Below are 11932 nucleotides of genomic sequence, written 5' to 3'. Positions count from 1 at the left end.
TTAATTTCTATCATGTAATTTGCACAAATTGCGTTTTAATATAACGATGAAAATATTTTCCTTATTAAATGCACTACTATTTCCACTGGGATTGATAACCAAGTGTTATAGAAGAACCAAATCATCTTTTATTGGATGATCCTTTTCGTTTTCGACACGAAGCCAGAAGTCACTAAATGTTAGATCTGTTCTTACTTTTATATTTCTTGTCATTTGAATATTATTCAATTGATGCCATAAGTATAATTTTGGCAAGTTAGCTTTTACAGTTTCTGCTTTCGTCTATTTTGGAACTACTAATCGTACTTGACAAAAATCACCTCCCAAACTATTAATTTTTCACCAAATGGTTCATTGAATATCCAATATATCTCTAAAACTCTAGGCGATTGTTTCGATCGTTTGACGCTTAGCTAAAAGCGCTTCATCCCATATTATCACTTTTGCTTTCCTCATAAATTTAGTACTATTGCGCTGCTTTGATATCATTGTTATGGTTATTTCAATTATTTGAAGAGGTATGTCAAATTTAAAGTGAGTTGTACGACCTTATAATAAAATCGTTGTTGGTATACCACTTGTTCTTATTGCTGACAATAGCATGCCTCTTGATCTAATAATTTGCAAGTAATGCATGACATAGGAATATCATTTCGATTCCGCCGGAGGCATATACAAAGGATAATCTCGATATACTAGAGTCAAATTTTTATAATATAGTCTTGAAAACTTATTCTTGTTAAGAATTTAGCTTTGATTGTGCTTCCCCAAACACTTGTATAGCCTTCTTAATGTTATACTAATCTTTATTACTTAATGATCTAACGTTTTTAAACTATAACCCTGAATAAAGTTATGTACCGTAAGATTTTTTTAACTTAAAAAATAATATTACTCATATGATGTATTTAAAAAATAATTTAATTGGACTCTCTTGCTAAATAATTAAATGAAAGATTTGTTTATTTCGTTTTAACATAAAATATAATTTATTTTCTGTTGATTCAGATTCTTAATATTAGTTCATCTCATGTTTGAATATTTAAGAGTAATTATAGTTTTATCCATCATACATTTTATTTTCAAAGAGTAAAAATATCGATATGGCATTCCACTTTTAGATCTTTATGTTTGCAAAATTATTAGTGGTATTGACTCGTACCAACCTTTTTTCTTCTTTTTTTTCTCACACATTTATATTCTTAAAAATTTTCTTAGTTGTTCTTTAATAATTGGGTAGGAAAGCAGTTCAAATATATTATATTATATTATCCTAGGATTTTTTTTCTCAATTTCAATGCTTTATGCAATCCGTATAATATTAATTTTATTTTTTTCTTGATAGGCAATATTAGAGAGTGGTAATGTATTGAGTTATTTATTAACGTATGTCTTTTTTTCTAAAAATTGGTTTCCTAACTATCCATCAAATCATTAATACATATTCACTTCTTCTTTTTTTTTGCCTTTAATTAGACACATCATTTTTTGACATGTTTATAGTATCGACAGAAGTAATTTTGAGATAATGAGATTGAATTCTAACACTACCATGATTGCTAACTTGTAGTATTATGTCTATGCCCGAAAGTAAATATACTACTAGAATTTCTAAAGGTAATCATGAAGAATTCCTAACGTGTAGTATTATGTCCTAAACGTAATAGAATTACAAGGCTAATGTCTAGAATTCCGGTTTTATCCTTTTACTATAAGTTATTATGCTTAGTATTATAAGGTTATTTTTGTAAACTGATATTGTATTCATGCATTTATAATATATATATATATCACACACACATATGGTATGACCATTTACAACTTACAAGTTTTAAAAATGTTTAAGTTCAGTTAGATATTTAAAGCTTAAATATTGATGTAAAGTTTTATCTATCCCACTTTCAAATACTACTTCACTTTCTTCCACTCCGCAAATATAATAAACAAATCAAATTAACATCTTAAGCTTTTATCCAATCAAGTATCAGCATATATATATAAAACGAAGTAACACAATTCATTCATGATCTAAGGGCATTCCTCCTCCAATCATACCCTTCATGGTTAACTGTTACAACCTGTTCGCCTAAAGATGACATTACACATCGAAAACCAAACCATTAACCTCTAGATACTAGATATTTGGGATATTATAAATAATTAACTTTTGTATCGAAAATATTTCTTAAATTCCATAGCCAATCAAATATCATCATATGATTGAAAGGGGAGGGGGTGATCTTTATCCTTTGATAAGGAAACCTCTGAATAAAGTGCACTTGCCATTTATATTTAATGACAAAGCTTAAGAAAACGATAATTATTCGTCGTTTCTCTCCAGAAAACTTAACAAGAAGCCACTAACAATCCTTCTGGCTATAGGATTAGGAATATAGCGACATAATCGTCCATCCACATATGCTAGCATCCCTGACAAAACAAACTTTCCGATTCCCCATTTCCAGACAAAGCTCAGCTTTTGGTAACCACCCCCAGATGTGGGTACAATGGCTTTTTGATCATCAGCTTCAACTTTCTGCTTCCAATTTACTTTCCCAACTACTTTACTAGCTTGCTTCCGTAACACCCGAATTGCAAAACTCACAAAAAGGTGTTCAAACAAGGTCAGCACTGTTGGTACTAGTTTCCATTCCTAAAGCAATAAACATGAATAGAAGTGTCAAACGAACAGAATTAAAGAACAAATAAATACGTAAAAAGATACCTTCAAGATGAAAAAACATAGTGGAGAGGGCGAAATTCCTCAATTAACCAAATAGAAAGTGCTTTATGCAAAAGAGTGCCGGAAAATTGGAACAACTCAGTAATGAAGCATGGGATGACAATGTAAAGAAAAATATGTAGATGAAGCAGAATCTATCATATATGTCATAGATCCCCGTGAGATGTGCAGGTGATATTTTTGCATTTTGTTATCTGTAAGGATTCCAGCATTTCCTTTGTGCTGATGTTTTATAATACATACCCATTTAAAAAAAAATAAAAAGGGTCATATTACATAATAAACATTCAAGAAGCAACTAAGATAGTAGTACTCACACGTTCCCCTCTAATGTGACGCAAGGAACGAGAAGTTATTGAAGGATCTCCTTTCAACAATGCTTTGCTCATAAGAAATCCCTTCACGCGTTCCACAATCTCCTCTATAAGAGAACTGCTTGGTGGTAGGTTCTTGAGGATAACCTTCAGAATATAAAGAACATAAAAGTCGTTTGCGATTCATGTTACACTTTTGAGATTGGCATCACTACATGTGCACTTAATTTGCTATGAAAAAAAAAATAGAGCTACGCAAGCAGTCAAGGCCCTCATGTATTCCTAATTTTAAAATAGTTCTGACAGAAAAGTTTACAGTCACATGAAGAAGGTAACTACAGCGCTAGAACTTTCCAGCGGTGACATATTTATAAATAGTTAAGAAAAAAGAAGAAAGACAGCTACATTTTTTCAATTTTGACATATTTCAAGAAAAGGGCAAACCACATACACACACTGAGAACATAATTCAATTACCTGGTTGTCAATGACTCTGACTGTCAGGTATTCTTGCTTATACAATGTATCTAACATGGCCTGCAGATACCCTTCAATGTAAAGCTGCATCACAACCGAAAGAGTCACTTATATGATGATTTAATCTGCTAGAAAAACTAGAACCACACACACACACACTAGATATGAAATGACACTGACTGCAGTGCATTGAAATATTCAGCACTAGGAGTTTTTTACAACCCCCCAAAACAACAGGAAAGACAGCACCGTTTAAACTGTCGTACTGGAAACAAGAGCAATAACATTGGATAATGTATCAGAACTAGCAACAGATATTCATTCAGTTAGCTTGGCAACAGATTCTCAGTCAGAATTTAAATGTTTCCTCAACAGCTATTTTTAAAATTTCCAAGCTCTTCAGAGGCCATCTAGCCAGATTATTTCATCCAAAAAGAAGACTTAGGACTCCGGTAGGCCATACTACAATTTTTAGGCCCATAGAAATGACGAGTCCTATCCTCTGCATAATTTGATGAAATGACTAGAAATTCCATAATTTGCTAGGAAATTTAACTAAACAGTTTTACCAAAAAAAAAAAATTAACTAAACAGTTGCACCTGAAGTTAAAGTCATGGAGTAGTATATAGCTGATAATTTTTACTCCAACAACAGTTTGATTCACCAATATACATGTGTTATGCAGTTTAGAGTGTTGTTATTCAATGTCGTGCAGACTTTTTCCATAATAAAATTCATCCATTCCCCTTTTACGAGATAGATGAGTCATGAAGATCCAGGGGAAGTGGCCACCTAGACATGAGTGTCCAAAACCATGCAAGTTATGTCAATCAACACGACCACCTCCGCTGAGCCTTGACCAAACATACCTGAATGTTCCTCCGACGGCACATAAAATGGAGCATTGATTTATCCCACTCAAACAACATAAGTTTGCAACCATAAGCAGCTGTTATCTCAACAGATAAAAGTTGAGATGAATAAGAAATAATCACCACAAATGCATCATACCTCATCAACCCCAGGGCTTCGATCAAGCCTAATTTTTCGATCAGGGCCACCTTCCATGAAAGCACTCCCCAGTAACGTAGGTTCCATTGCCAATTTAAGTATTCCTTGATGAAAACCATACACCTGGAAAGCACGCATGTAATTAAGTTTGGATGACAGAGCCAAACTACAACCTAAGACAGTGCCAAACTCGTAACTAAATCAAGGTTTAATTGAAAGTTTCAAGTTTGGAACTTAGTAGTTGCAATATTTGGCATGCTATTAGATCAGATGTTCTTACCATTCCATTTAACCCGCTAGCTTCTGCTCCTTTCAGAACCGAGTCTGATATTTCAGTGACAGCAGCAAAAAGGATATTTGATCCTGCTGACTTTAACTGCATAGGAAATAGCTTATGCGGCACCATTGACAATTGCAAAGCAACCATGACAACAAAATTAACTATAGAACTTACAGTTTTCCCTAGATCACCGAAGTATCTTTTTGTTCCAGAAAACCCTTTACCATCAATACATTTACTAATGAGTTTGAAAGTACCTATCACCCAAAATGCAAGCAAAGATTTCAATAAGGCAACATACACAAATAAATGGGAACGTCCTACTTGCCAGTAAATTCTAAGAGAAGAGACCTGCAGCAAAGATTGTCAAGCTAATTCTTCATATAAAGCAAAAGTGGACCGGAAAAGCAGCCGATATCATCACTTTCATGAAAAATGGGTATAAAGTACTGTGTAAAAGTCCTGACATCCTATTTAATCTGTCCGCACTAAAAATTCAAATTTGCGAACAGTTTTATGGTTTGGAAACTCTCCTTGACTTATATTTGTTCTAGTAATCAGGTTGGATTAAGTTACAAATTATCTCATTAAGTATTTCAAATTGAAAGTACTTTTTCTGTCACAGGCGCTTAAGAAAATGGGGTTAGTAGTCCCTGACTTTGCCTTGATAGACAGGCTACTTTCATTTTCCTGCCTAATTTGCAACTTAGAAGATAATTTTGCTAAACAAATTTCAATTTCTGACAAGATCTATGTTGTACAGAAACCACACCCAACACGAGAAGATCATTTCTGCTAAGAAGTAAATCTTGCTAAGGCATGTTCCCCAAAATAAGAAGATTGTAATATTCAAAGGTCTCATTAAAGTGCAAAATATTCTTAATTTCCACATGAAGTATTTGCTTCCCGGTACTTCAATGCACGGCCAAATTCGAAAGATCTGCCACAAAAGACCCCATAAGAGCACCAATGCATCAAAAGAGATTAGCTACACAACATGCTTGTCCATGAAACCACAGGTTGTGTAACTCAGCAATACTCATCTAAAATAATGCACCAAGCAGTAAGCAACAGATTTGGGAGTTTCCAAGGGCATACCAATGGTGAGTCCAGGAAGATTAAGAAGCCCACTAGAAGGATCAAAGAAAACGTCGAGAGATGATGAAGCTAGGTCATCAAAAATAGAAGCAAAAGCTGGTGGCAGCAGGGGACTTCCCTTTGCAATGTAGATTGCTCTCATTGCGTACCTAGAGATAATGACAATTTTCAGCTGCTATTCAACAATAATTATTGAGAGCATAGCCATACTAGTAATAACACAGGCTTACCAGGAATAGTGTTGGGCACATTTAATTGACAACTCCCGGAAAGTGACCAATGCATGAGTTACAAGGATGCCATTGAGCTCTACTATCATATTTTTTATGGTAGGTATCTAAAATGCAGATATAGGAGAAAGAATGTTACACCACAGGTAAATCAAGAACAGACCTTTACTTAAATAGTAAGTGAACAACTGTACAGTATATGAATATTCCATCCACAATTTACAGTACACTCTTTCTATCCTGGCAGAATTTGACATCCTCCTAGTAGTAATATGATTGCAACTTTCAGAAGTTTCATGAATTCAACTTTATTTAACCAATCAAATTTTAAACTTTCACGCGATGTGTTCTGTCTGAAACTAACTAGTAATGCGATGTACAAGCCAAATGAACATATTAAACTCAATCCCGCCCGAATGGTGTCACGTAAATGAGACAGAGTTAGTACTATGTAACACACCTTTATAACACTGTGAAGTAAAGATCTTAGCGTCTCCTGCGTGGAGCTATAGCTGGCATAAGATTCCCCAGGAAGAAAGCTTGCCACAACCTTCAGCAACATTAATAGGAAAGAAAAAGTGAGTTAATTCTATGACTTACATTTCCTCCTCACTGTAAAAAGAACTTCCCTGGGGGAGGAGGGCATAGTGAAACCAAAGTGCTGTAGACACCTTAACAGGATGGATCTCAAAATGATCAATGTAATACTTTTGACTTGGAGTATTTGTATCGCTGAGGGACGTTCTCCAGAAAGGAACAATTCTCATTAATGTCTCTTCATCGAGGTTGAAATCAAGCGGCTGCAAAGAAAATTCAGTGGTATAAAGATGGAACAAACAGGATAAGTATAACAAAAATATGACAACGAGCGAGTCACACTTCAACTTCCTATTGATCTTGGAACGTGTCCCTGCCTAAACAAAAGCATAACTAAGTAACAAACCAGTTTCCTGACTAATAGTAGAAAAATTATGGGGAAGGCCTTTGAAGAATTGAACATCCTGCCAAAGTTTCTGTTAGCATGATAACTGATTTAACAGGTAATGTTAAAGAGGTAATACACATAAAAAATACTACAAACAACTTTACTTCAGATGTTTCCTAGTTTTGTTAAAGTTTTCTGACACACTCCTCATCTATTACAAAGGTAGTTTTGTTAAAGTTTTCTGACACACTCCTCATCTATTACAAAGGTAGTTTTGTTAAAGTTTTCTGACACACTCCTCATTTATTACAAAGGAGAATTCAGGGTTTGGCATCTTTACCTATATGCAGTTGATTAATCTGCCAAACGTATTGAAAAATTCATTAGCATGCACTATTATTCTTCGGTATGAGGAACTCAATACCCTTCCACCAAAATAACCCCATTGTAGCATTCACATGAGCATTTTAATATGAGATAATAGACTTGCTCTAATACCATATGTAAGAATATTAGCACCCAACTCAAAACTTTAAAGCAGTAAGTAGAGTATAAGACCTTTCTAAATCCTTTTGGGAACCCTCATACAACCCATCTGAGAACTATATAAATCAACAGAATTGTCCAATTGTCCCATTAGTTCTTGCCCTTTAAACCCACAAAAAAAAAAAAAAAAAAAGAGAAGATAAATTATGATCCTTCATAGAAAATGTGTTATTTTCACTCAACGGACATGGTGGAAAAAGGCCAATGGTCTAATGAAAGAAGCCATCTATTTACAACTGCCACTTGTGAATGATCCAACAGGAGACGGAGGGCAAATGAGCAGGACCAGCATGTCGGGGCTTACTATGCTTTTGGATTGATTTCGTCCTTCATTTAAAAAAATTCAGGAAAAAAATCAGGCATCTTTTGGCAGGTGTTTATCTGCAATGCATTTGCTATCTTTGGTCTCGCGGTACCTTTTCCTTTTAAGGCTCTTACAACCCAGCTTGTAATCCTTTTCTTTTTCTTTTTATTTTATAGCAATGGTTTCTGAGCCAGCTTGCTCGCACCTCAACTAATTTTATTGAGTACCTGCTACCTCTCACCAACACAAGTATCGGGTAGCTCTGTAATTCTCGAGTGCCATTTATAATAAAAATCTACATTTACATATGAAAACACAGTCAAACTAAATGGAGCGCCTCACTACAGTTTAATATTGGCATCATAGAGACCCATTTCATCTCAATGGGAACTCCCTCTACAACCTTCCTTCCTCCCCTACATTCCCCCCCCCCCCTCCCCAAAACCCATCTTATCTCATCTGCCTAAAAAAGGAAGAAGCTTGTCAAAAACTTGGAATAATTTGGAAAGCAAGACAAAGATGACATAAGAAAACAATCAAGCCCCAACCACCCCCACCCTGAAAAGGAAAATTGAAATCGAACTTCTTTCTTCATTTTTTAGTTCAATATTCAAGTTTAATGAAGGGCATTGGACCAATTGAATCAGAATTAGAACACCAAACTTGAAACTTCAGGAAAAGAGACCCTAGATATTTTTCAAACTAGATGAGACGTCTATTTAGTTCTGATAAACAAGAGGAGGTCTGAGTAACTAAATAACTCATTGATGGAAAGCTTATGGTGCAATACAGGCAAGAACGTAACTAACTCCTGTCCAAAATGCAATTTGCAGCTACACATAAAATAAATAACAGTTGGAACTTGTACAAGACTATGATAAAGTTACAAAGAAGAGTCATGCGATATTTATGTACCGTACAGAATTACCTGAAGAACAATTGATAAGTGTTTGACTTGTTTGACACTAGAACTTGATGAAGCTAGAACAAGTCCAACACGAAGGACTCGTTCATTTGAATCACAATTTTCTATTTGGTGCCTCCGAAGCATTGATGCAAAAGGAGCTCCTACCCACTTAGGTTCCACACTCAGTGACTGCATCATGATTACATAGACATTACCATCTTGAGGTTAAGAATACCATCAACCATGTCATTAGGAACGAGATCCACCACAGAAACGAATACAAAGCACCAGAAAAGAAGATTACCTGTACCCTGAGATGGTTGAACTTGTGCCTTTCAGCAAACATGGCGTCAAAGTCTATCCTATTTAGTCTTGCTGTAATGATTGGATTGTAGATCAATGCATTGCCCTTATCCTTGTCAACTAAATCCTTCAGTAGGTTGAAAGACGTATATGAACATAAGGTAAATGAGCTATCTTTTTAAGCAATTGAGCACAATTAATGAGACCACAAGTAAAATGCCACATGGAAGCCAAGCTGAGTTTGTTACCGGAGCTCAAATTATACACAAGTTATATGGTGAATTCTGATGCCAAATTCCTCTCTTTATTCCTACTTACTCGATCTTAAAACTGGAATCATAGTCCACATTCTTATGTGTGAGAAGGCACGGGAGAAAATATGATATATTGATATTGTGTGTGCTGCAATACAAGAGGTGCTATTTATAGCTACTCTATACAAAGGGGATACTACTCCTATTCCAATGTGGGACAATTACATAGCTATCTCTAACATTTACATAGCTATCTCTAACACTCTCCCTCAAGCCGGAGCATATAAATCATATGTACCGAGCTTGTTACATATATAATCAATGCGAGGACTAGTGAGGGACTTGGTGAAAATATCTGCAAGTTGATCATTCGATCTCACAAACTTCGTAGTAATATCTCCTGAGAGTATCTTTTCTCTGACGAAGTGACAATCAATCTCAATGTGTTTAGTTCTCTCATGAAACACCGGATTTGATGCAATATGAAGTGCAGCTTGATTATCGCACACAAGTTCCATCCGACTGATTTCACCAAATTTCAACTCCTTGAGCAATTGTTTGGTCCAGACTAGTTCACATGTTGCCATAGCCATTGCTCGGTATTCTGCTTCTGCACTAGACCGAGCAACTACATTCTGTTTCTTACTTTTCCAGGACACCAAATTTCCTCCTACTAAAACACAATATCCAGACGTAGAACGTCTATCAGAAGGTGATCCTGCCCAATCAGCATCCGAGTACCCAACGATCTGCTCATGACCTCGATCCTCAAACAGTAATCCTTTACCTGGAGCCGATTTTATATACCGGATAATGCGGACAACTGCATCCCAATGACTATCACAGGGAGAATTCATAAACTGACTTACAACACTCACAGGATAAGAAATGTCGGGCCTAGTCACTGTGAGATAATTTAATTTACCAACCAGCCGCCTATAGCTTGCAGGATCGCTAAGCGGCTCCCCTTGTCCAGGCAGAAGTTTAGAATTCGGATCCATCGGCGTGTCAACAGGTCTGCAACCTGTCATCCCTGTTTCCTCAAGAATGTCTAACACATATTTCCTTTGAGAAATAACAATACCTGAGCTAGATTGAGCAACCTCAATACCTAGAAAGTACTTCAATCTGCCTAGATCCTTAGTTTGAAAGTGCTGGAAGAGATGTTGCTTCAGATTAGTAATACCATCCTGATCATTGCCCGTAATAACAATATCATCAACATAGACTACCAGATAAATACATAGACTTGAAGCAGAGTGGCAATAAAACACAGAGTGATCAGCTTCACTACGAGTCATGCCAAACTCCTGGATAACCGTGCTGAACTTACCAAACCAGGCTCGAGGAGACTGCTTTAGACCATAAAGTGACCGACGCAAGCGACATACAAGGCCACGAGACTCCCCCTGAGCAATAAAACCAGGTGGTTGCTCCATATAAACCTCATCCTCAAGATCACCATGAAGAAAGGCATTCTTAATGTCCAACTGATAGAGGGGCCAATGACGAACTGCAGCCATGGATAGAAAAAGGCGAACTGATGCCACTTTAGCCACTGGAGAGAAGGTATCACTGTAATCTAGCCCAAATATTTGAGTGTATCCTTTGGCAACAAGACGTGCCTTAAGTCGATCAATCTGGCCATCGGGACCAACTTTGACTGCATAAACCCAACGACAACCAACGGTAGATTTACCTGAAGGAAGAGGAACAAGCTCCCATGTACCACTTGTATGTAAAGCAGACATCTCGTCACTCATAGCTTGTCGCCATCCCGGATGAGACAATGCTTCACTTGTAGACTTAGGGATGGAAACCGAGGACAATGAAGATATAAAAGCATAATGGGGAGATGATAGACGATGATAACTCAAACCAACATAATGAGGATTAGGGTTTAGTGTGGTCCGTATACCTTTTCGAAGTGCAATCGGTGTACTACGAGCAGGATCCGCAGTAGGAGCCGTGTCAGGTGCAGGACGAGAACCAGATGGGCCTGATGTAGGGCGCGAACGACGATGATAAGTCAAGAGTGGTGTTCCTGTGGCTGGGGAACTAGGAGGGATAACACTGGACTCCTCAAAAGTTGGTATGGGTGAAACCTCTGTGGTTGAAGGTGGAGGAGGATTACTAAACTCCTCAAAAGTCGGTATAGGTAAGACCTCAGATATGTCATGGTGGTCAGCAGAAGTGACATCAGTTGTGAAGAAAGGTTTAGACTCGAAAAATGTGACGTCAGCTGACATAAGGTACCTATGAAGATCAGGTGAATAACAACGATATCCCTTCTGAACACGAGAATAACCAAGGAAGACACACTTGAGAGCACGAGGAGCTAACTTATCTTTCCCCGGGGCTAAGTTATGAACAAAACATGTGCTCCCAAAAACCCGAGGTGGAAGAGGGTATAAGGCTGACTGGGGAAACAATATTGAATGTGGAATCTGACCCTTGATGGGAGATGAAGGCATCCTATTAATCAAATAACAAGCTGTGAGAACTGCATCGCCCCAAAAACGCAGCGGAACACGAGACT

General features: G+C 36.7%; 1 protein-coding gene across 1 annotated transcript in view; it reads right to left on the bottom strand.

Annotated features, from left to right (window-relative positions):
* Positions 1-2132: 2132 nt before the first annotated feature.
* The window catches only part of LOC104237139 (uncharacterized), a 57718-nt gene continuing 47918 nt past the window's right edge, over positions 2133-11932 (bottom strand). Inside the window, exons 25-36 of the mRNA XM_009791226.2 lie at positions 9141-9266; positions 8858-9025; positions 6826-6954; positions 6615-6704; positions 6155-6261; positions 5925-6073; positions 5001-5083; positions 4827-4922; positions 4547-4669; positions 3535-3618; positions 3061-3204; positions 2133-2653 (exon numbers count right to left, since the gene is read on the bottom strand). Coding sequence (XP_009789528.1) covers positions 2321-2653; positions 3061-3204; positions 3535-3618; positions 4547-4669; positions 4827-4922; positions 5001-5083; positions 5925-6073; positions 6155-6261; positions 6615-6704; positions 6826-6954; positions 8858-9025; positions 9141-9266 — 1632 coding nt within the window. The 3' untranslated portion in view covers positions 2133-2320. The remainder of the gene's footprint in view (positions 2654-3060; positions 3205-3534; positions 3619-4546; positions 4670-4826; positions 4923-5000; positions 5084-5924; positions 6074-6154; positions 6262-6614; positions 6705-6825; positions 6955-8857; positions 9026-9140; positions 9267-11932) is intronic.

The sequence above is a fragment of the Nicotiana sylvestris genome, chromosome 2 (genome assembly GCF_000393655.2).
Source record: "Nicotiana sylvestris chromosome 2, ASM39365v2, whole genome shotgun sequence".
Taxonomy (NCBI): Eukaryota; Viridiplantae; Streptophyta; class Magnoliopsida; order Solanales; family Solanaceae; genus Nicotiana; species Nicotiana sylvestris.
The sequence above is the reverse complement of the archived record's forward strand: the minus strand, read 5'-3'. Positions and strand labels throughout refer to the sequence as shown.